The sequence below is a fragment of the Gracilinanus agilis genome, chromosome 4, assembly GCF_016433145.1.
Source record: "Gracilinanus agilis isolate LMUSP501 chromosome 4, AgileGrace, whole genome shotgun sequence".
In the NCBI taxonomy this organism is placed as follows: domain Eukaryota; kingdom Metazoa; phylum Chordata; class Mammalia; order Didelphimorphia; family Didelphidae; genus Gracilinanus; species Gracilinanus agilis.
This window is the reverse complement of record NC_058133.1, coordinates 192,360,785-192,385,381: the sequence shown is the minus strand read 5'-3', so window position 1 is coordinate 192,385,381 and position 24,597 is coordinate 192,360,785. Positions and strand designations below refer to the sequence as shown.

The 24,597-nt window shown below is 45.5% G+C and overlaps 1 protein-coding gene across 3 annotated transcripts in view; it reads left to right on the top strand.

Moving 5' to 3' along the window:
• IGFBP4 (insulin like growth factor binding protein 4) overlaps positions 1-15,758 on the top strand; it is a 27,230-nt gene extending 11,472 nt beyond the window's left edge. Inside the window, exons 2-5 of one of the 3 annotated variants that reach the window (XM_044673147.1) lie at positions 4,001-4,164; positions 4,999-5,133; positions 9,020-9,079; positions 15,470-15,758. In XM_044673147.1, coding sequence (XP_044529082.1) covers positions 4,001-4,164; positions 4,999-5,133; positions 9,020-9,079; positions 15,470-15,553 — 443 coding nt within the window. In that variant the 3' untranslated portion in view covers positions 15,554-15,758. Of the gene's footprint in view, positions 1-4,000; positions 4,165-4,998; positions 5,134-9,019; positions 10,762-15,469 lie in introns of those variants that run through there. The other 2 variants (XM_044673149.1, XM_044673148.1) reach the window with 2 other exon arrangements.
• Positions 15,759-24,597: the final 8,839 nt, after the last annotated feature.

Here is a 24,597-nt window from a genome sequence, read left to right as displayed (position 1 = left end):
TTCCTTCCTTCCTTCCTTCCTTCCTTCCTTCCTTCCTTCCTTCCTTCCTTCCTTCCTTCCTTCCTTCCTTCCTTCCTTCCTTCTTCCTTCCTTCCTTTATGACTTGGAATCAATACTGTACATATTAGTTTCAAGGCAGAAAAGGGTTAAGGGCTAAACAAGGGGGAGGTTAAGTGACTTGCCCAGGGTCGCACAACTAGGAAGTATCTGAGACCAATTTTGAACCCAGGACCTCCTGACTCTAGGCCTGGCTCTCAATTCCTTGAGCTACCTTACTTTCTGCTATAACTGGCTTTCTAAATAACAACCTGATGAAGCTGATAGGGCAGGTATTCATAACTTCATTTGGCAGATAAAGAAGGTAAAGCCCAAGTTGGAAACGTAGTTTATACCAGTCACAGAGATAGGAATTATCAGATTTAAAAGTGGAACCCATGTCACCTGACTCCAGAGTTTAATGGCCTTTCCTTGACAGTGGATGTCTTCATGACTTTTTAGAGCCAAGTCAGCTGGTGATAGCCACCATTTAAAGGTCTTATCTTTGAGAAGTCACCATGGTTGAATACAGTAGAAGATGGTATTCTTGGTTTTATTTTCAGGTGACAAGAATATCCAATATTTTATGAGCTTCTCTGTCCACAATAGCAAAAGGGAGGATATTCAGGGAACAGTCTGTGATGACTTCTAGACCCCTTTGTTGGGCTGTAAAAGATAGTTCAGTCTGTCAGGCTAGTTTGGAGTCTTTCTTCCTAAATATATTGCCTTTTACTTAGCCACAAGGAAATCAATTTGCCTCTTTCCTTTCCACTAGAATGGATTTGTGAATTCATAATTCATAGGACCAAAAGATTTAGACCTAAAAAGAACTCTAAAACACACCACCACATTACCCTCCTCCCCCTTTATTTTACTGATAAGAACTGAGGTCTAGAAAGTGCAGTGACTTAAGGTCATACAGGTAGAGAGTGGCAAAGTAGAGATTCAAATTCAGCTTTTTTGGCTCTTTCCCCTAGAACAAAAGCTTTATATCATCTGTAGGTTTTGAGAGTTTTCAGTGCATTCTCCTTTCCAGATAATTAGCAAAGAAATGTTAAATGAGAACAAGCACCAATCCCTGAGGTGACTCCTTTTTGTGCCCAGAGAAATCGCCATTTATCCCTATACTTTGTTCCTATCTCTAAGCCAGTCCCCTATCCCTGGACAAAACATTTTCCCCAATCTTGTGGTGACTCACTTGGAATAGTCTTTGGTGTGGAACCAAGTCAAAGGCTTTTTGAAAGTCTGAATTCCTCCCTCCCTTGTTGGTTTCCTTTTGTACCCCCCCCCCTTTTTTAATAACCCCCTTCAAAGAACTCAGAGAATAAAAGGAGAGCTGAAACCTAGATTTGGCTGGGGCTGAAAAATGCCATTTGACCTAAAGGCGGCACTGGGATAGCTGCCACGCCTGGAGGAACCTGTAACCTCCTCAGGAAAAAAAAAAAACAAAACTTCTCTGACACAAACCAGATGTGGCTTCCTGTCTAGCTGCCAACATCTGGAATTCTGGCTAGGGTTTTTCACTCGGTCTGGCTATGGGCTGCCAAGACTGAAGATTTTAGAGGTGGCCCTACTCATGGAGGAGTGTTTTTGACCTTTCTCTTCATCTCACTTATCTTCATTTAAAAAATAAATAAACAAAAAAACTCCGAACCCTTACCTTCTGTCTTAGAATTGATGCAAAGTATCAATTCTAAGACAGAAGAGCAGATATGCCTAGGCAATTGGGGTTAAGTGACTTGCCCAGGGTCACACAGCTAGGAAGTCTGAGGCCAGATTTAAAACCAGGACCTTTTCTCTCTTGGTCTAACTCTTATCTGCTGGGTCTCCTAGCCGCCTCTGGTCTCTTCATTTTTGATGAAGACAAAGACTAGCAGACTGATCAGACACCTCAGGGATATCAAGGGATGGTTTTAGGCTCAGTTGGAGTCACTTGGAGGTCCCAAGGAGGAAACAAGAAATCTATTGTATTTCTTCTTCCTCCTGGCTTTGGCTGTGTACCTCCCACTCCAAGTGGTCTGGAGGCAAAAAGCATGGGGCAAGGTTTCCGTGTGTGTGTGTGTGTGTGTGTGTGTGTGTGTGTGTGTGTGTGTGGTGTGTGTGTGTGTGTGTGTGTGTGACTCTTTCTCCTCTTCTCCCTCTCCCTTTCTCTCTCTGTCTCTGTCTCTCTGTCTTTCTGTCTCTGTCTCTGTCTCAGTGTCTCTCCTTCCCTTCCACTCTCTTTCCCTTTCCCTCATACACACACATACTCATATACCTCCTCTCACACTTGTATGTATTTGTGAATCTGGTGCACCCTTTCAATCACTCACATAGAATTCCACACTTGCTCACACGTCCTGATTACAAACTCAACCCCACATGGAAACATCGAAAGCTCTTTCACCAACACCCTGACACATAGTCACATATACTCAATTACACCATGAGCTCAGTTCATCAAGTTGTTACACACACACACACACACACACACACACACACACACACACACACACACACAAAGGCATACACACATTCACACATTCTCCCTCCCATCTAACCCATGGAGAGAGCCATTTTGGGCCCAGTTTGACATCATTCATGGAAATTTTGATTCAGACCATTTGGAAGGAGCTCAGAAGAGCCAGCAGCTCTGGGAATCCCCATGGGCTTGGTCCAGCCAGCACCATGAAGAAAGTATAAAGATTGGTGAAAAAATGAGGAGAGAATGGGGCCAACAGGTTGACAGGAGACAGGGAGGGGAGGGTGAGTGAGCAGCTAGAGCAGGGAGCAGATCTGAAGGCCTTAGACCTCCCTGCTAGGCCTCCAGAGACCCTCCTGGGCTGGTTGGGAAGCTCTTGCTGATGAGTCATCTGAAGGTCCACTCATTAGATTCAAGGACTTCAACATGAATAGTCTCCCTGGAGGACACAGGCAGGAGAGCACAAGGAGGTTATCTTTGCTATGCCCACAAGAAGCTAGGTACCCTACCCTGGTGTCAGGTCACTGCTCAGTGCCTTGGAGCTTAGGCCATTGCCTTTCCCTCCCAATTTGAGCAAGATACCCTTCTTCCTTTGGGGGAGTCTCCCCTTTGGATGTAAGGAAAGCAATAAGATCATAGACCTAAGGTTGGAAAGGACTGCAGAGACCACTGATTTAAAACCCCCCTTAAGAAACAGAGGCTCAGAGAGGTCAAGTAGTTGTTATTCAGTTGTTTAGTTGTGTCAAACTCTTTGTGACTCCATGGACCATAGCATGCCAATACTGGCTATAGAGTTTTCTTGGCAAAGATACTGGAGTGGTTTGCCATTTCCTTTTCTAGTGGTTGAAGGCAGACAGAAGTTAAATGACTTACCCAGGGTCACACAGCTAGTAAGTGCCTGGGACTGGATTTGAATTCCTGTCTTCTTGATTCTAGGCCCAGTACTCTATCTACTGAACCATCTAGCTGATTTTAGGTTAAACCAGTGATTCCCAAAGTGGGTGCTACCACTACCTGGTGGGTGCTGTAGCAATCCAGAGGTGCGGTGATGGCCACAGGTGCATTTATCTTTCCTATTAATTGCTATTAAAATTTAAAAAAAAATTTCCAGTGGGCTAAGTAATATTTTTTCTGGAAAGGGGGTGGTAGGCTAAAAAAGTTTGGAACCACTGGGTTAAACAATCGCAGCTAGCTTTTATATGGCCCTTTAAGGTTGGCAAAGCACTTTACAAAGCTCATTGACCCTCGCAACAACTTTGTGAAGTATGGGAAATTATTATCATCATTTTCACATGAGGAAACAGAGGTTTTGAGAGGTTATGAGACTTGTCCAAGGTCCAGCAGCTAGTTAGTATCTGAGGCAGGATCCAAACTCAGATCTTCCTGACTTTTGGTCAAGTACTCTATTCATTGAGCCATACAGCTGCCTCCTAAGACTGGGAGACTTGAGTGGCCCATTTTTGGCCCTGATTTCTCTTTTCCAACTCCACCTTGTGACTACAGAAAAGGAGGAAAGTGAGCACCCCAACAACAGCTTCAGCCCCTGCAGCAGCCATGACCGAAAATGTATGCAGAAGCACTCAGCCAAAATCCGAGTCGTGACTAGCAACAGCGGCAAGATGAAGAGTATCGGGAGTTCGGCCCATCGTGAAGACACTCGGCCCATGGTGAGGCCCCCCTCCTCCGAAACCGGGGTCATTTCCATTCAATGGCATTCATTCAACAAATATTTATTAAGCACAAGGAATGTCTCAGATTCTTGCACGCTTGTTCATTTCATGGTAGCTTGCACAACTAACCCTCATCCCACATCTGTCTCCACTAGCATCCCTCCTTCCACTTTTTTCCAGTGTTCTCCTCTTCCCAAAATGCCCTTCCCCTCTCCTCTAGTGTCCCTCATCTTCTTCCCAACCCCTCCCTAGTCCTTGCTTTTCTTCTATATTCCCCTAGCCCTTGATCATATTCCCCAGTATTCTCCAGGCCTTGCTACTTCCCTCCAGTGTGCCCCCTATCTTTCTGATCCTCTCCCCCAGGTTCTCCATCCCCTACTTTGTCTGTCTTCTGTCCCCCTGGCCCTTGACCATTTCCCCTAGTATGTTGTAGGCCCTGGTTCTTTCCTGCAGTCTCCTTCCCCTCCCCGCCCCCCCAGCCTTTACTCCTCTGTCCCAGGATCTTTCCAAACCCTTCTCTTATCCAGTGGTGCCTTCCTAACCCTTGATCTTCCCTCCATCAGATCTCCCTGCCCCTTATTTTTCTCTAGTGTCTCTGCTTCAGCTCCTTTCTCCCAGGATCTCTGTGGCCTCCAACACTCTACTGACTGTTTCCTCTCTCTGTTGAAGCTTCCCTTCGCTTTCCCTCCATCTTTGCTCTTCTTCTAGCAGTGTGCCCCAACCCTTGTGCCTCCTCTATGCATTCCCAAATCTCCCAGCTTCTCCCTTATCCCCTACCCACTGAGGGGAGCCCCGAGGCCAGGCTGTGTAACTTTGTCTCCCCCCCTCCAGACTCAGGGCTCTTGTCAGAGTGAACTACACCGGGCTCTGGAGCGGCTGGCAGCATCTCAGGGTCGTACCCATGAGGACCTGTACATGATCCCCATCCCCAACTGTGACCGAAATGGCAACTTCCACCCCAAGCAGGTAAGTCATGGCTTCTAACCCTCTGTCCATTGATCTCCAATCTTGTGACTCCTCTCCATGTCACTGACTACTATGGCCAAGGCCCCTAATCCCAGCAGATATCTGGGCCCTGATCTTAATTCTAATGAAAACTTGGATCTTAACCTCAAATCCAAACATGATTTTGAACCTAACTTTGATTCCAATTCAGGCCCAACTCTAACCTTGGCTCCATTCATAGAACCATGGACCATGGGCATTGGAGGGGACTTTATGATTCACAGGAGCATAATTTTAGAATCAGAAAGTTTCTTAGAGGTCATCCATTCAATACCTTCATTTTTATAGATGACTAAGGCCAACGACTGATAAATGGCAGCCTGTGGTATGAACCCAGGATCTCTACATCCAAATCCAGCATATACTGAATTCACTCCAAAAACTTAGGGGTCATGCAAGAGCACTGGGCCTAGAGTCAGGAAGACTTAAGTTCAAATCAAGTATCAGATACATACAAGTAGTGTGACCCTAGACAAGTCACTTAAACCTCTGCTTGCCTCAGTTTCTCATCTGTAAAGTGGGGATAATAGAAGCATTTCCTGGGGTTCTTGTAAAGATTGAATGAGAGGGGCAGCTAGATGGTTCAGTGGATAGAGAGTCAGACCTGTGTTAAATTCTGGTCTCAGACACTTCCTACCTGTGTGACCCTGGGCAAGTCACTTAACCCCAGTTGCCTAGCCTTTACTGCTTTTCTGCCTTAGAACCAGTATACAGTATTGATTCTAATAGCGAAGGTAAGGGTTTAAAAAAAAAGATGGAATGACATAACTTTTATAAAGCATTTAGCACAGTGCTTGGCACATAGTAGGTCCTTAATAAATGCTTGTATCCTTTTCCCTCCCTCCCTCCCTTCCTTCCTTCCTTCTTTCCTTCCTTCATTTCCTTCTTTCCTTCCTTCCTTCTTTCTTCAGTACAGAATAACTTCCCAGGTTCAGAGGCAGTTATTAAATCACTGCTCCCAGATTCTACATTTCCCAGAGGAACCTCTCCTGGGCTGTCGAATCAAGTAATAGGACATTTCTGAGCAAATTGGGCAGGAAAATAATTTAGTCCTTTAAGAGCAATGGGCACTAAGATACAGAGAAGTCATATGATTCACCCAAGGCCATAAAGCCAATCAGTGGTAGATAAAAGAACCAGAAGCTATGCCTCCTGCCTTTCATTCTAGAGCAGTGATGGGCAAACTTTTTAAAGAGGGGGCCAAAGGAAAGGATATGCTCATCTGTTAGTCTGTTTCTAAGGCAACTCTTTCCAAGTTTCATTGTATTGTATCCTACTCATTGTATTCATCAGATTAGGAATAATGTTGCAGGGCCAGATAGAACATTTCAGGGGGCCCCATCTGGCCCGCAGGCTGTAGTTTGCCCATCACTGTTAGGGCATTATGGTAGATTATCTCTGTCAGTCTCCATCCCCACTACCCAGTTGTGTCCGATTCTTCATGACCCCATTTGGATTTTCTTTGCAAACACACTGGAAAGTAGTTTGCCATTTCCTTCTCCCACTCATTTTGCAGATAAGGAAACTGAGGCAAATAGGGTTAATCAACTTGTCCAGGGTCACACAGCAAGGAAGTCTTTGAGATCAAATTTGAACTCAGGTCTTCTGGACTCCAGGCCTGGTGCTCTAGCCACCATACTACCTACCTGCCCCACAGACCATCTTTGTAATGTACCTGTTTATTTTTCAGTCTGGTGACCCTATTGCTTGCTAACTGCTTTGTGTATTTGTGGCCCCAGCCTGATGTTTTCTATACCTCTCCCTGGTTCCTGGAGGCCAGACCTCTTAGTTCCTTTCTTGGAGGCAGGGAAATATCAGTCTAGTTGAGCCACGATGGAGTCATGATCAGCTTCTTACCTTTCCCTCGGATCCCCACCAATCTCAGGTTCTGTGAAAAGAGCCTCGAGTCCACCCTCCTGCTTTTGGGCAGGCTGAGGGATCTGATGCTCAGTTTTGCTGTCACATTGCTTTGTGTGTGGCTTTGAACAAGTCACTTCCTTTCCCTGGACTTCGGTGTCCTCAGTTGTAGAAGGAGGGAATTGGACTGGGTGTTCCATTATCGTTTCCAGCCATAATCCGTAAGAAGGATGCAGGTGAACCAAATGAAAACTAGATCTCACAGATGGAGAACTGAACTCAGTCAGGGCAGAAGAAAGATCATGGGATCCTAGATTTAGAGTTAGAAGGGCCCTTGGAGGCCAGCTAGTTTGATTCCCTTATTTGTAGATGAGGAAACTGATATTCAGAGAGGTTGTGACTTGAACAGGGTCATTCAATTACTATGTGTCTCAGGCAGAATTCGAACTATGACACCTATGCTATCATCCTCTCCTCTAAGCAGCCCTTCTAGATTATACTGTTTTAGTGGAAAAGAGAATAGATTTGGGCTTATTGGCCCCAGAGAGCAGACCTAGGAGAACTGGGTGGAATTTACAGAAAGGCAACTTTAGATTTAATTGAAATGAAACATTTCCCAAAATTTGAGCTGTTAAAAATTGGATGAAAAAAGCTGATTTCCTTTTACTTAAAGGGTCTTAAAGAAAAGACTAGGCAACCACTTTTTGGGAATATTGAAGCAGATAAGGGTTAGATTAGTTGACCCCTGAGGTTCTGTCCAACTCTGAGATTCTGTCATTTTATTTCCATATTTCACTGAGTAATCAATAAATCAGTCAATAAACATTTATTAAGCACTTATGTTCCTGGCATTGCGTTAAGCTCTGGGGATACAAAAAGAGGCAAAAGGCAGCCCCTGACCTCAAGTAAATGACCTTCTAATGGAAGAGTAGAAACAGAGCTTGCCCTGCTAGCACATACCAGCCATGTGGAACTCGGGTGGTAAATTCTCTGAAGATCAGCTATGGCATAGGGAAAAGACATGACTTTAGAGTCAGGAAGACCTGAATTAAAATCTTGCCTCTGAAACCTACTGTTTGACCCCTTGCAAGTCATTTACTCTTCCATTAACCCAATTAACTCTGTAAGAACATGGGTTTGCAGAGAAAGTACAATGGGTAGGGGTCATTTCCTTATCTGGAAGTTCCCTATGGTAAGGAAATCATAGGTTATACACTTCCTAAAAAAATGAAATCTCAAATTTCCTTCTTCTTTCTACTCCTAAACGTACACCCACATTCTGCCCCAGAGCCGAACAGCTAGGAAGTATCTGAGGCCACATTTGAACCCAGGTATTCTGGGTTCCAAGTCTGGGTACTCTATCTTCTGCTCTGAATACTCTTGAGAGCAGCTAGGTAGCAAAGCAGGTAAAATACTGGATCTGGAGTCAGGAAGACCTGAGTTCAAATCTGATCTCAGATACTCAATAGCTGAGTGATCCCAGGCAAATCACTTAACCCTATTTGCCTCTGTTTTCTTATGTGGAAAATGAGTTGGAGAAGGAAATGGCAAACCCTTCCAGTATCTTTGCCAAGAAAACACTAAATGAGTTCATGAAGAATTGGACATGACTGAACAATACTCCAAATAAATAGTGGAGTGGAGTGAATTAGTACGAGACTTGGAATCAGGAAAACCTGGGTTCAAATACTGCATCTGATAATTATTAGCTATGTGACAATATCAGGAAAGTCATCTAACCTCTCTTTGCCTTGGTTTCCTCATCTATAAAATTAAGAGGCAGGACTGATGGCTCCTATGGTCCCTTCCAGCTCAAAATCGATGATCCTGTGAAAGGATCCTCGGATGAGGAGTTGACTTTGTCCCAAGGGCCTTTCAATACTTTCTCTATCTCCTTGGCTTTGTGACTGGGTCAAAGAGGGGGTGGGGTATCTCAGTTTGACTTTTTTCTGTATATGAAATAACCCCTCACTGCCCTTGTCTCTGACAGTGCCACCCAGCCCTGGATGGGCAGCGGGGGAAGTGCTGGTGTGTGGACCGGAAGACAGGGGTGAGGCTCTCTGGAGGGCTGGAGCTGAGAGGAGAGCTGGACTGCCATCAGGCATCAGACAGCCTCCGAGACTGAGCTGTTTGAGGCCCACAGGCAGGGGTTCCCCAAACACCGACCCCCCCCACCCCAAGAGACCAAGGAACCCACCGAGTCTGTGTTTGAATGGGGGGAGGATGGAAGGAGGACAGAGAGCCCTTCCCTCCTTTTCCCCTGCTTGGCCTTAATTTCTAATCCAGATTTCTCCCCTTGGTGTGAGTGTGCCCCTTGAGAAGTCCTTCTTTGGGCTCTGGTAGCCCAAGGTCAGGGAGTGTGTAGATTCCTGTGGTTATATCCCCAAAATGATCCTGAATTCCAGTCTTCAGCCTCCTGGGGATGTTTGCTCCTCACCCTCTTAGTCTGGTGGGCCAGGGGAATGGGTACCAGAACAGAGTTGGTCTGTAGAAGAGAATTCTCAGTCTAGAAAGAATAGTGTAGAGACGGTTCAGTGTAGTGTTAGAGAGCTGACCTTGGAACTGACCTTAGAGCTGACCTTGGGATTCAAGGCCCTTCTCTAACACTGACTGGCTCTGTGACCTTAGGCAAGCCCAACAAATTAACCTCAGTTCTCTAAGACTTTGGGGAAGATGTCAACAACTTGCATTAAAGAGGAATTTCTCTTCTGGAAATTCCTGTGTCAGTGCCATCACAGATCCAGTCCCTGTCCTAGAGAAAATAATAGGGAGAAAGCAAACACTGTTCAACTCTTCTAGCCACTTTGGGCCCTCATCTGCTCAGTAGTAGGGTAGATGGAGAGTGTGGAGGTGCTCCAAATGCAGCTTTTGTGAGTTGAGGGTATGGATGGGGAAAGAGAATGATTAGATTCAGTAAGCAGTAAAGACTTTATTCTAAAAACCAGCTCTTCTCAATCAAGTAGACAAATAGGTTTTGTTTGTTTGTTTTTTTCCCTCATTCTTTCCTCCCCCTTGGCCAGGACTCTCTACCCCCTCTCCCTTCCCCATCAACTCCTAGCTTCAGGGACAGTGCCATGTCCCAGCCCACATGGGTCACCCGTGGTTACATCACCCAAAATATGGGCACACGTTCCTTCACTGGCTTCCTGCAGGCTCAGGCCTTAGGTTGCCTCCTATAGCCTAGGCACAGAGGAAAGTGTGCTGGCAGGCCAGACTCGGCCAGGACGCTCATTCACCCTGGCTAGGGTGGTTCTCTGGGTTAAGGGGGAAAGGGGTGGAGGCGGGAGGGAAGCAGGCTTGAGGAGGGACTAGAAAGTCAGGAAGGAATAACAGGCCAGATTTCAGGCACAACTGGGCAGGAGATGCTCTAGGAAGTTAACCTTATAGCTTTGGGAGAGGTGGGGGAATGTGGATCAGTGCTAGAGTTGGGGAAAAGGAAGGGAGAGAATCCAGTTAGTCCTGGTTTTCTGGTTTCTCCCCACCTCTCCCAGCCCACCCCTGGTTCCCTAGGCCTCTTTCCCCATCCCGGCCCAGCCTCCTCCCTTTCCTACCCACCCTTGCCCAGTGGGCCAGCTTAGCCCGGCTTCTGCCGGACACGACACAACACGGCGCCCTGAAGACATGCAGCAGCCCGCAGGCCACCCAATCATGATTTGTATAGAGACCTACCAAATCAGCAATTAGTGATTAGTTTGGTTGTTGTCAGCGTGTGAGTGTGTGTGTGTGTGTGTGTGTGTGTGTGTGTGTGGTGTGTGTTTTTTTTTAAAAAAACAAAACAAAACTGAAAAATGTCCCCGTGATATTGTCTGATTGATTTCTTTTTGATTCTGGGTAGAGTAGGGTGGGGGAGGATGGGGGGGGGGGGACTTGGGCGAGACAAGGATCACTCTCAAGGCCTTGGGCTGGTTGACCCTTCCCTCTCCAGCGGAGGTACGTCACCCCCCACCCCCTGCACCAATCCCACGGCCACAGATGGAGGAGAATACTATTTTTTCTTGAGAGGCAATGTGAAATAATAAATAGAGGCCTAACCTTGGAGTCAGGAAGACCTAAATTCTGCCTCTGCTCCACACTGGCTATGTGACAATGGGGGACCATGGAAAGAGCCCTAGCTCTGGAATCAGAGGATGTGGGTTCAAATTGTACCCCTGTGTGAACCTAGGTAAATTACTTAATCTCTATGAGCCTCAGTTTCCTAATATGTAAAAATGAAACGGTTGGACTAGATAGCCTCTAGATCCCTTCCAGCCCTAGATCAGATATATGATTCACGGACAAATCATTTAACCTTTTAGTGCTCCCAGGCAATTCTCTAGGACTATATGGTTCACACATACTGCCTCTGTGGAGGGAATTTCCACACCAGGAGAACACCAATCAAATCAGAATAGGAGGCTCTATATAGGGCTTAAAGATTTGCAAAGCACTTTTCCCCACAACAATCCCATAAAACTGGTAGGAAAGCCGACACATAAAATCATCCAGCCTACTCCAGTGCGGGATGGCTATTGACTCTGATCTTGTCTGGGAATGGTGAACAATGGGTTATGGAGAGAGGGGAGCCTGGAGGGAAGAAGAAAGAGGGCCCTAGCAGGAGCCAATCTGGACTTCATCTATTTCTGGGAAGGGAGGGAGGGTAAGGTTGAGACTGAGTTGACTCAGGAGGAGGATCAGATTTCCTCCGTTTAATTTGTTAACCTGGTGGTGGGGGTACCACTTGGGAGAGGGTTGTCTGGGGGTGGGGAAGCAAACCAGATCCGCAATTTTCCTGACTCTCCGTTGGTCTCCAGTACAGACAGTCCCCTGTCTCCTGCTCTGGAGGTGCAGGATTTTTTAAGAATATATGTGTTTTGGTGGGGAGGAAGGAGGAGGGAGGATGGGCTATGGCATATGGCTCTGATTCTTCCTGAACTGAGTTTATGAGGCTGTAGACTCTTAGGAACTTCCCCCACTGGATTTTGATATATGTCAAATCTGAGGTAAAAGTGGATTCATAGAATCAGGAAGACCTGGGTTAGAATCCTGCTTCAGATCCTTATTGCCTCAGTTTCCTCATTTGTAAAATGAAGATATAGAAGCTGATGGCCTCTCAGGTCCTTTCTTGCTCTAAATCTACCATCCATTGTTCTCATTGTTCTCATAATCTTCTTTAGCCCTTTTCCCCTTAGCTGGGCAACAAGATTGGTATGGTGGGTGGCAATCCTCTTCCCAGGACTGGACTGTTTTCCCAAAGACAGCTGGCAACCTTTGTACACAGACCATGAGGTCTTCTCTTTTCACCCATTTTCCTCCCCACTTGGTTCTCAGCTGGAAGAGATTTTAGGAATTATCTAGGCCAGTAATTCCCAAACTTTTTGGTCTCAGGACCCCTTTACACTCTTAAAAAGTATTGGAGACTCCCCAAAGAGTCTTTGTTTATTTGGGTCATAGCTATAATTATTAACTCTATAAGAAATTAAAACATTTTATTAGTATTATGAAAATCATTTTGGCTCTTTCAAGGTCTCAGGGACCCCCAGGGTCCCAGGGCCACACGTCTCGAACTGCTGATTCAGTCAGACATTCTTATATTACAGATGAAGAAACTTGACTTCCAGAGAGGGGAAGTGACTTTGCCCAAGGTTACATAGGTCAGAAAGAAGAGCCAAGATTCAAACCCCTAATTCCAAGTATAATGTTCTTTGCCCTATATCTGTCTTCCTCTTTCCTGCTTGCTGGTGGCACAGATTTTTGCTTTTTTCTGTCTGTCTGCCTCTTGCCTCCTCTAGGTTTGTTTTTTTCCCCCTTTTCTCTTTTTAATTCCCTTTTCCTTCTTTCCTTCCTTCCTTCCTAACAAGGGCTAGGCAATGAAGATTGTGTGATTTACTCAGGGTCACACAGTTAGGAAGTATCTGAGTTCAGATTTGAACCCAGGTTCTCCCTACTCCAGGCCTGGCTCTCTATCCACTGTGCTACCTAGCTGCTCCTCTAGGATCATTTTCTGATTACATTTCCCCACCAGCTTCTGATCTCTCACTCTCTCCCAACATTTCACGTTGCCCTAACTCACTCTGGTCTTGGTCAACAAAGGGAAATAAAGAACCAAATCAATTCTTGGGCTATTCTGCCAGGCCCAACCCACAGGCCCCCTTCTTTTTTCTTTTCCCTTGTGGTTTATGACTGAGTTCGTGAGTGTGAATATGGTTGGCAAGTTTAAATTCTAGGCCATCAAGCTAAACTTTTAAAATGTGCCCCATTTACTTATAGCCCTCAGAAATGTGCTTTCCTCTCCAGAATCCTGTTATTTGTGGATCTCTAAGCCCCAAGCTGTGGGTGTATCAGTGTTGTGCCTGCATACCTATGGTGCATTTATGAGGCATTGTGTAAGTGTCCATATCAATAAACAATCACTAAGTATGTATTAAGTACCTGGCACTAAACTTTAACCAGGAAAAGAGATGGAATGACTTAGGAAACAAAGATTTGATCTTCTGAGCATATTGATTTATTAAGCAACGCATGCCAATTGCTTTACAAATTAGGACTGAGGCCCCTTCCTCATCTTAGGGTGGGACCCCAAATTCAGGGTGAGACAGACTTTATACAATAAAAACAACTAATCAGATCAGGCCAATTAATTAAAAGGAAACTACGACAATAAGTAATCTGATTTCTAATTGGATGAAAGATTCTGGATTTTCCAAGTTGGAAGGAAGAGTGAACAAGTACAATTCCTTGAATTCAGGAAAAGGGGTATCCCACTCCTCCCCAACTGTCTGTAAATAATCAAAGGAACATAGAAAGAATAACTCATTGATCAGGATGGGGCCAGTTTTCAGATAAGACACATGGGTTGCTTGAGATGGTACAGTTGTGAGGAAACTCCTTACATCAGTCTTAGGATTTGAATGCATTTCAGGTCAACATAACCTAGGTCCGTGCTTAAGCAGCAGGCACAAATGATTCAGTTTCCCAGCCTTGTAGGGCTGGGTTCGAATAATGCACTAAGGTTTTCTCCCAGTTTCTATAATTGAAGAAAATTTCTTCACCCTGCAGAACTCAAAGCAGGCCCATAATTGAATAGAAAGGGAACTAAGCTAGTTCCAGAATTTAAGTCACAAGATAGTCATGTGGTTCACTCAGTTCCCTCTATGAACACTTGCTTTCCTAATCCCCTCATTCTTTCAATTTTCTCACGTTTCCTCACAGTATTAAGCACTAGAGATACAAAAAGAGGCAAAAGACAGTCCCCTGCCCTCAAAGAGTTTACAATCTGTTGGGGGAGATACATGCAAACAAAGCTATAAGTACAAAGCAAACTACATAAAGGATAATTAGGAAATAATTAACAGAGGGAAGGTGCTAGAATTGGGAGAGGCTGGGAAAAGTTTTCTCTGAGAGACTTAGAGGAAGCCAGAGCAGAGTCAGAGGAAGAGTGTTCCAGGCATGGGGGACAGCCAGAGAAAATGCCCAGAGCTGAGAAATAGTGTCTTCTTCACGGAACAGCTAGTTGTAGGTGGGGGTATGTGTATGATGGTGGTGTTTTGGGTTTCTCTCTCTCTACACACACACACACACACACACACACACATACACACTTATTTATTTTTCTAGTAGTGTCTGACTCGGTGATCCCAAAGATAATGAAGTGGTTTGCCATTTCCTTCTCCAGTTCATTTTACAGTTGAGGAAACTGAGGCAGACAGGATAGAATGACTTGCCTAGGTTCACACAGCTAGTAAATGTCTGAGGCCAGATTTGAACTCAGGGAGGTGAGTCTTCCTGACTTCAGGCCTGGTACTCTATCACTTAGCTGCACACACACACACACACACACACACACACACACACACACACACACACAGAAACTGTATGTGGAATGTGTGTGTCACTGTGGATGGGGTATGTATGTAGGTGGGTGTATTTTTGTCTTTGGTGCAGACTGGCCATTTCTTTGGTGTAGGGGAAGTTTCTTCTGCTAATAATGCCCATTAACAACTGTTCTGTAACGCAGAGACACAGAGTTTCTTGGAAGCAATGAGAGGTTCAGTGAATTACCCAGTGTCACAAAGCACAGTTTATGTTGGGATAGGGTGGGGGGACTAGAAACCATGTTTTTATGACTCAGAGGCCAATTCTTAAGAGGTCCACTAGGACCCCACTGTCTCCCATTGGAAAAGGACAAGGAGAGACAAGGAAAGCCAATCAACCTCAAATCAGTTGAAAGTCAGGGTCTCTGGAGAAAGTGTTCTGGCTTCTTGTTGGCCTACTGAGGCAAGTTCTGTTCCTCATCATGTACACATTCTTTCCTTCTAACCCTCTGGAATCCTGGGACTGAGTTAGGGACAGAGAAAGGTATTTAAGCCAATTTTTGGTCTATAAGGGGGAGAAGGATAGCTCTGAAGGAAGTAAATCATATTCCTCATCTTCTCCACTATAGTTGGTATTTCTCATCCAACAGCTCATGTTGTCAGAGTCCAGAAGTCGATTCCTGTTCCAGTGCTGGCTTGGCCTTTGGAAGCCTGGCTTCTTTCTGCCAGTCTAAGTTACTTCTGTCCCTCCCACCTCAGGACTCCAAGACTTCAATATCCAGACACTCAGGACTAAGCCCAGGTTTAATGACTTCAATTCCTCTAAAGGTCTATTTCCTTTGGTGGGGGAAGGCTGTGCTAAAAGACCCAAATCCTTCCTGTTGAGCCCTTCCTTCCCCTCAGTTTAACTTCATTTAATAAACATGTACTGGGCACTTACTATTCAAACTTCATTCATTCATTCAACCAACATTTATTTAATTCCTATAATGTGCTCGGCACTAGGGATACTGATACAAAAATTTGCCAACACACTCCTTACCCCTTAGCCACTTATATTCTATTGAAGGAAACACACACATATATCTAAGCAAATAAAAACCATGAACACAGTAATTTCAGGCATGGGACATTAGCAACTGTGGGAATCAGAGTCGGGAGTTCGGAGATGGCTCTTGAACTTAGCTTGGAAGGAAACCAGAAGTCAGTGGATTCCAGGCCTGGAGGGCAGCCTTAGTGAAGACACAGAGGACAGAACATGGGATGTTGGTATCTGAGGACCAGAAAGTAGGCCAGGTTAGTGGGAATGAAGGGTGTAGAAGAGTATAATAAACCTGGAAAGACAGGCGGGAGTAAAGTTGTGAAAGGCTTTAGAGAGAAACAGAGGAGTTTCTATTTTATCCTAGAAGAATGGGAAGCCATTGAAGGCTCTTAAGTGGGGGAGTGACTTGGGCAGGCCCAGTGCTTTAAGGACTCAATTTAACAAGCATTTAGACTTCTTCTGAGCACAGGTGTGAGGCAAGTCACACAGGTTAGGCTCCTATTCTGCCCTCATGGAGTTTAAGGTCTAGCTAGGAAGTCATCCATGTGCACATAGCTATGAGACTTAATTCATATTAGGCACATGGACAGAACAAAATGCTGTGTGAGGTCTAAGGGGGAAGGTTGACAGCAAGGGAAGGAGGTGGGAACAGAGAAAGCTTTGGGTGAGATGAACCTTAAAAGATAGGTAGAATTTGAGTGCTGGAGGAGGAGGAGATGTTTCAGGCATAGGTGATGTTCAAGCCAGTTGAGCAACTCCAAAATCCTCCATGCCCTCCACTGAAATTAATTTTCTTCTCTATGGCCCAGGGGGTACGCAAGGGGAGCTTCTCCCACCTAGGGCCCCTCCCTGGCCCTAGTCCACCATTGCTGATCCTCACTGGGGCATTGGTTTCAATTTCCCTGCTTATTAGTAGTGAGGCCAGCTGATCAGACTTCTCCATCAGGGAAGAAAAAGTTGGGTTGTGAAAAACAGATGGACCCCAATGTCAGAGCCCAGTGGGTGGGTGGGGCAACTTCCTTAGAGCTGGCCAAGAACATCTCCAGGAGGCTAAGTCCCTGCTGCTCGGCATCTCCCCCAACCAAAGGGCCAAGGGGGCAGGTACACTCCCTTCCCTGGACCCTTCCACTCTCTTTCTCTGGAGCTAGGGGAGTTTCTCCTTTACCCATCAGACATCAGGGGCAGGAATGTTAATTGTGACACAGCCAGCATGATCCAGTGAGAAAAGAGCCTTAACTGTGAGGCCAGAGGAAGTCCCTTAGCTTGAGTTTCTTCCTCTGTAAAATATGAGGAGGTTGAGTTAGAGGGCTTCAAAGGCCCTTCTAGATCTTTGGTCCTAGGAGTTTTTATGCTCATTCTCCCCTCTTCCTCCAACATATACCCTCCCCAGACCCAGGAGGACAACAAAAAGCAGCTGCTTTGCAAATGACCCTGAAACACGCTTAGCCACAGAAACTCTCCCAGCATTCCAGACCCCAATGGCAGTCACTGATGACCTAGAAAGGAAAAAAGTCAAGATTGCCTGGCCAAAGAGGGGAATGGGAGGCAGAAGGTAGGGAAAAGAGGAAAATCCAGAAGACTGAGGGAAAAGGGAGAGGAAAAGACCATGGGAAGAAGGTGGACGGTAATGGGATGGGAAAACAATTGAGGCAATCTGGGGGATCCCAAGACTGTGGAATAAGGGACTTAGCTGGAGCAGACCCCGAGAACAATCGAGTTCTGGGGGTTTGAATTGGCCTAGCCCTTGGAGTGGGGGAGGGGGATGTCTGCTGTTGATTAAAAACATTCAGCGGTAAGGAGAGCCTCCCCTAACTGCTCCTCCCTCTCCCCCCCTTTCCTTGTTTCTTAGTTTCCCTCCCCCAAGACCCTCCTCTCCTCAATGGTCCCAGCCCCCCCAGAATTTCCAGCCAGTAGGTTATATTGGAAGCAGAGCTGGGGGGGGGAGGTCCCACAAACCCAGACAGGATGGGGCTGGTGGGGAGTGGGTGGGAGGGCGGGGCTGGTGATGGAAAAGGAGGGGAGAGGACTCTGGGCCATTACAGAGCTGCTAAAGTGCAAACAGCATATTTTCACCATCCAACAGCATTTAATTACACATAAAAACAGGGCTATTAAGCCAAAATTAAACCCTTGTTGGAGACACTTAATTCGGGGCATGACAAATTGCTTTCAGAGGAGGCTGCAGCAGTCTCCCAGGGGGAGGAGTTGAGATTAGTGTCTTCTCGGGCAAACCAGGCATCTTTCCAGCCACCAGGAGCTGAATTCAGGAAGCCTGATCTTCCTTCCCCAGATTTCAAGGAATCCCCAAACTCAGAGTGAGGGGCTCCCTGGCAAGGAAGGAAGGGAAGTACTGATGGTTTCCTGGAAAGGGAAGACGGGGACTTGCTTCCCCAAGAATCATGGCCATAGGATCCCCTGCATGTGTGTTCTTTGCTAGGAAGGGGAGATGGGAAACCCAGGCGGGGAGCAAGTTCATTGTAGGATAGGCACTTGTCCTCCACCACTCTCAGGGAGGACTGAGATGGCTGGAGAACCCGCTGGAAACTGGCCTCTCCTCCTCCATCCCTCCCTCACCCCTTTCCCCATTATCATTCCATCATTCCACCAGGCAGTTTTTCTTCTTTACTTTTCTCTACTGACAGAGGTCTGGTTTTAGGCAGAGATGAGTGGTCAGAGGGCAGGTTACCCCATTATAGCTGTGTTGCCTTCATGCCCACATGACCTTCCAAATAAATGGTTCAGGGGACGGAGGGTTGGGTAGGCACCAGAGATCAGAGAAGCTGGGAAGGGCATAGGGGTTTTTTTTTTTTTTGGTGGAGGGGGAAGGAATCTGAACAGGAGGGATCTCTGGTGGTGCCTCAAGACTATGGCCTGCTCAAAGCCTCTGCTCCCAGAAATCTCCTCCCCCAGCTGGGAACTGGGGACCTGTCCATTTGATATGAACCAGATGGACCTGCTTACAGCATTTCCTGGTCTGCTCCTCCCTGCTCACTCTTACTGGCCCCCTGGCCACCTTGACCTGTGCCCCCTCTCAGGGGTTGAGAAAGGGAATGGGGCCAAGGAAATTGGACAAGGGTGTTGAAGTGGACTTGGAGGGCTGTTGTTCTCCCACTCATTACTGGAAAGGGTGAAGGCCTAGTCACCCTCCTCTTGCCAAGGTCTAGGCTGGCTGGTTGGCTAGCTGCCTGGGTGCATTTTAGCTTCCTTTGGCTAATAGGAAAGGGGAGGGGGTAGGTTGGAAGCAACATTAGAGCAAGAGCAAGGAATATCCCCTTCATTTAGTTCCAGGGTCCTCACTCTTTGACTTGTGTTGGCATGGGAGGGGAAGAAACCTTAATATCTGTTTCTTGGCAATCTGTACCCCCAATTTTCTGCCCATGCTCAGGGTGTATTGGTAGGCATAGGGGACTCAGAAACTGGGGAATGATCCCAGCTGACTCTATGGCAGATTGGGAATGGGGGGAATGGTTGTGCCTGTGGGAAGCAGATTAATTAATTATCTGAGGCCACCCAAAGTCCCTCAGGTGCAGAGAAGGGGATGCCATTTTCAGGAGAAGGAAGATGTGAGGGGCCGAGGCTAGGGGTGGGCCTGGGCTTGGAGGGAGTGTTCACTGTAGTTTCAAAACCTGGCAGCAGGCGCCATACAGATGGCTTCTCAGCTGCAGCCCCTGCCTCTGCGGGCCAGCACAAACCTCTTACAGCTTTATTTTCCATCCGACAATGACAACGTGAGCTGAATAAAAAAATACAGACACAGACAGGGAGAGCGGGAGAGAGGGACTGGGCCAGAGCTGGGCGGTAGCATGGAGAAATGTCATTCATTTCAGATAACAGAATCTAGAGCTGGAAGGGGCCTTGGACGAGAGCATCTAGTCCAACTCTCTAGTATTGAGCCCCTCCTCCTCCCCCCTCCAATATCATGTTACAAATGAGGAAACAGGCCCAAAGTGGTTACGTCAAATGACCAGTTAGTAAGTGGCAGAACTGGGATTTGACCTCGGGTTGTTCCATTCAGAATCTCCCAGGCTGCCTTTCTAAGAACAAAATGGCCCTTGGGTTTTAGAGGTAGAAATTCCCAGGGAGGGGAGCTTGAGCCAAGGTTGCTGTAGGGAGACTCTGTCCTCCAGGCCCAGGGTCTTCCATAAGTACATGGTGTACTCTAATGGGGGGGTGGGGGTGGGAGAGCCTTTGTGTCGCTGAAAGGAGGGAATGCAGCTTTACCTCCACCCAGGGGAAATTGGAGCCGACTGCTTGGGAAATAAATTTAATTTTCCAGCATCTTGGAAGGTTAGTTGGACAATAAAGAATTTTTTTCTCCTTCCAAAAACATAAAGGAAATATATATACAAAATCCCAAATTGCCCTTGGCTGAATCTTTTCTCAGGCTGTTTGAAAGGATGAATCACCAGGCTTGGTGACCCTGAGGTTGGAGGAAAGGCAGAGAGAGAAGACCTTGGGGGTGTCTCCACTCATGCATTGATGAGGGCTGGAGTGGGGAAGGTCAAGCCAGGCCAGTGGGAGTGGGAGACTGGAGCCAGAGTAATCTGGCAGTGGGGCTGTTACAATACCCACCCCCTCAACCCCCCAACCAAAGTCCTTGAGGTCTGTGCAGGAGAAATTCCTTTAATTTAGGGACAAAGATAGATAGGCCTTGGATTTATGATTGAATTGGCATTGGAAACTCCTGATAAGGAGACTCCTTCTCCCAGTGCTGGTACGCATTTTTACCATTTTTACATTCCTCGAGAGCTCTGAAAGATTAAGTAATCTGTCTAGTGTTACTTGGTCTGAAGGTATCAGGTACTTGAACTCTGGTCTTCTGGGCTATGCCAATTTTAATTCAATTGAATTCTATTCATACTTATTGAATTGCTCTGTGTAAAGCAATGTGCTAGGAGCTGGGGATATAGAGGCTTATAAATTGAAATTTCTATCCTCAAAGAATTTTCTGAGTTGTAAATAAATGGTCACGCTGAAAATTCAACAATAGGCTCTCAGTTTGAGCTAACTCTAGCAAACCCCTAGGAGAAACCTTAGAGAAAGTGGAGAATTCTCAAGCTTTCCTCTCTCTTTTCCTCCTTCTTCCTTTCTCATGGTGTGCTGGCTGGCCTTAGTTCACAGTGGGGCAATGATGGCATACCATCTCCCTAAAAAGCTGAGTCACCTTCCCTAACCCCAAAGATGTCTGAGTTAAAACGTAAATGTATTTTTAATACATTTAATTTAATAATAAATGTAAACGTATTTTTAAATGTCTTGCCAGGATGCTGAGCAGAAATTTGATGTGGTGGCTAGAGAAATGGTCTTGAAGATCTGGGTTCAAGTTCTTTCTCTGACACCTATTGAATGAGTGACTCTGGGAAAATTACCTAACTTCTAAGTTATCTGACCCTAAGTGACAGATAAGATGCCCACCTACATTGGGCTAGGGAGTTTGCATGCTTGGGGACAAACCTAATATTAATGAAATCACAGGTCTAATCTTTATTTTTGCTAGAATGCCTTAGAGTTGACTTTAGGAATTCCTGGAATGATGAAGGAATTGGGCTTGGAGTTAGGAGCACTTGGGTTCAAATTCTGACCTCTGACACTGGGTAGTTATACATTTCTGTGCAGGCACTTAACAAGCAGATTCCCAGGCTTGTTTTACTAAGTTAATCAAAAAAACCCAACTTGGGGAAGCTGGGTAGCTCAGTGGATTGAGAGCCAGGCCTAGAGACGGGAGGTCCTAGGTTCAAATCTGGCCTCAGACACTTCCCAGCTGTGTGACTCTGGGCAAGTCACTTAACCCCCATTGCCTAGCCTTTACTGCTCTTCTGCCTTGGAACCAATACACAGTATTGACTCCAAGACGGAAGGTAAGAGTTTTTTAAAAAACAAACAAAACCAACTTACTCTTATTAAGTCATCATGGAGTTGTAACTGGAGAGGTGGCCAGAAGTATGCTGGTGAATATTTAATAATCAGCTTTCTAGAAAAAAAAACCACAACATGCTTTTAAGTTTTATCTACATTATTAATATTTTCTCTATCACTTTCTTAAGTCTAGAGAAACATCAAAACAATCAAGTCCAGAATTGTGGCTTTTGCAAATTTCTGTAGTGTAAAAAGTCACACTGAAAATTTAACTGTCCATTCTCAGTTTGAGCTAACTCCAGCACACTGCTGGTAGTATCCCCTCAGAATACCTATCATTGCATGTTGTAGCTTCATCTGTTCATCTAGCTATCTATTTACCTATTTATTCATTCACCTATTTATTTATCATTCATTTATCTAGTTATTTTTAGGACAGGATTTTGCCTAGAGCAGTGATTCTCAAAGTGGGCACCACTGCCCCCTGGTGGGTGCTGCAGTGATTCAGGGAAGCGGTGATGGCCACAGGTGCATTTGGGGGAGGTGAATAACTGTAAGGGGGCGGTGATAGTATGTGACAGGGGACACTAAGTAATATTTTTTCTGGAATGGGGGCAGTAGGCCAAAAAAGTTTGGGAATCACTGGCTTAGAGTGATTTTTGGAGTAAATGTTCTCTTACTGAAAGCCTAGCCCATGTCTGTTACCAATTTTTTTTTTCCAACCCTCACCTTCTGTCTTAGAATCAATACTATGTATTGGTTCCAAGGCAGAAGAATAATAAGGGTTAGGCAATGGGAGTTAAGTGACTTGCCCAGGGTCGCCCAGCTAGGAAGTGTCTGAGGCCAGATTTGAACCCAGGTCCTCCTGTCTCTAGGCCTGGCTTTCTATGCACTGAACTAACTAGCTGTCCCATCTGTTAGCAGTTCTTGATACAATATTCCTTCTGGCAGTGGGGATGGATTCTATAAAGCTAGATAGCTTTAGAGGCAGCTTATGGCAGCATAAAATCACTCTCCCTTGGTCTAGAGCCAAACCCAAAGCAATGAGTTGAAGCCCCTTGATATACATATAGTTGTGACTAGACAAAGACTAGGAAGGTAGGGTGCAGCTGTAACAAGGGTAAATTTTGTCCACATCAGAGATTCCCTTCATCACGGCCTCATGACCTGGATGTGGTTCCTGTAGGCACAGATTTGTTCAGTCTCAGGGACCCTTCTGGTTGGTTGGTTTGAGCTGGTTCAGTGGTTTTGACAATAACAGATTGATGGCAGCGGAGGTTACCCCGAGTGAATCAGCACAAAGGACTGTTATGCCAAGTTCGCAGCACATCCTGATTGGGTGGGATATGCTCAGCTAGGTGGAACCTGGAAAACATGACAACCCCATAACAAGGGGTAGTTTGGGGGGTTAATTTGGGGATCCTGACATTCCTGATACCCCCAACACCTGTATCTCCCAAGTCATTTGATGAAACTGAAGTTATTGAAAACCAGTTTTTCTCAAGCATCTCCTCTCCTTGTTTAGAGATTTAAATTTCACAGACAGAATGGATAGCTTAGTGGGGGATGTTGCTACTTAAATTGAAAAGCTTCACTATCTTCTTAAGATGGATATTCTGAGAATTTCTTAGGTGACACTGAGGGATTGCTTTCGATATAGAATTTATGATAAAGAGTTCCAAAACTGCTGCTTGCTTAAATCAAATTCAGTACTTATAATGGTGCAAGATAAATCCTTTGCTGATGAGACTGTATAACATGTCAAGGAGGAAAGGAGAAGTTTCTAATATGAAAGCTGTCTACAACCCCCAAAGAAATCTTCTCAATAGGGTCAATAGAATCCTGGGGAAATGTATGCTACTCAGTCAATCAAGAAGTATTTATTAAAAACCTACCATGGGACAGGAGTTGCTCTAGGTCAGTGATGGTGAACCTTTAAGAGACCAAGTGCCCAAATTACAACCCTCATGCTGCATGTGAGCACCCCCTCTCCTTACTCCAGACAGGGGAGGGAGGAAGTGCTCCCATTGGGCTGCAGGGCAGAGGGGCAGGTGATGGGAAAAATGTCCTCAGGAATGCATGGAGAGGGGGAGGGGAGCAGCCCCCTCCGGCATGTGTGCCAGAGGTTTGCCAACATGGCTCTAGGTTCTTGGCATAAAAAGACAAAAATAGGCAGTTAAGTGGTTCAATGACCCCCATTGCCCACCCTTACCACTCTTCCACCAAGGAATCAATACACAGAAGTTAAGGGTTAAAAAAAAAACAACAACAAAAAAACATACATCCCAACAATATATACACATATAACAATATATACATGTGTAACAATATCTAAAATAATAGATACATCTATAACATTATATACATATATAAAAATGTAGACATATACAACAATATACACAAAATAACCTATATACAGGATAAATAGGAAATAATTAACAGGGGTAAGGCACTAGACTTAAGAGACATTAGGGAAGGCTTCCAGTAAAAGATAGGATTTTAGTAGGGACTTAAAGGAATCCCGGGATGTCAATCCAAAAGCTAAATATTATTACTAGTAGTAGTAGTAGTAGTCAAGAATAAATGTGTATACATTTGTAAAGGAGGTACAAATAAATGGTTTTACTTTAAGGAGTGTAAGGAAATTGTTGTATTGGCTGGATGAATGAAATTGTGGGGCATCAGCTATTGGCTGAAAGTGACTGATTTATCACATAGGGAATTTCTAGTGACTGACTGATAGGATCATTTAAATGACTTGCCTTGGGTCACACAGCTAGAGTCTAAGGCTGGATTTGAACTCAGGGAGATGAGTGTTCCTGACTCCAAGCCTGGTGGTGCTCTATCAGCTGTTCCACCTAGCTGTTCTAATATGGCTAG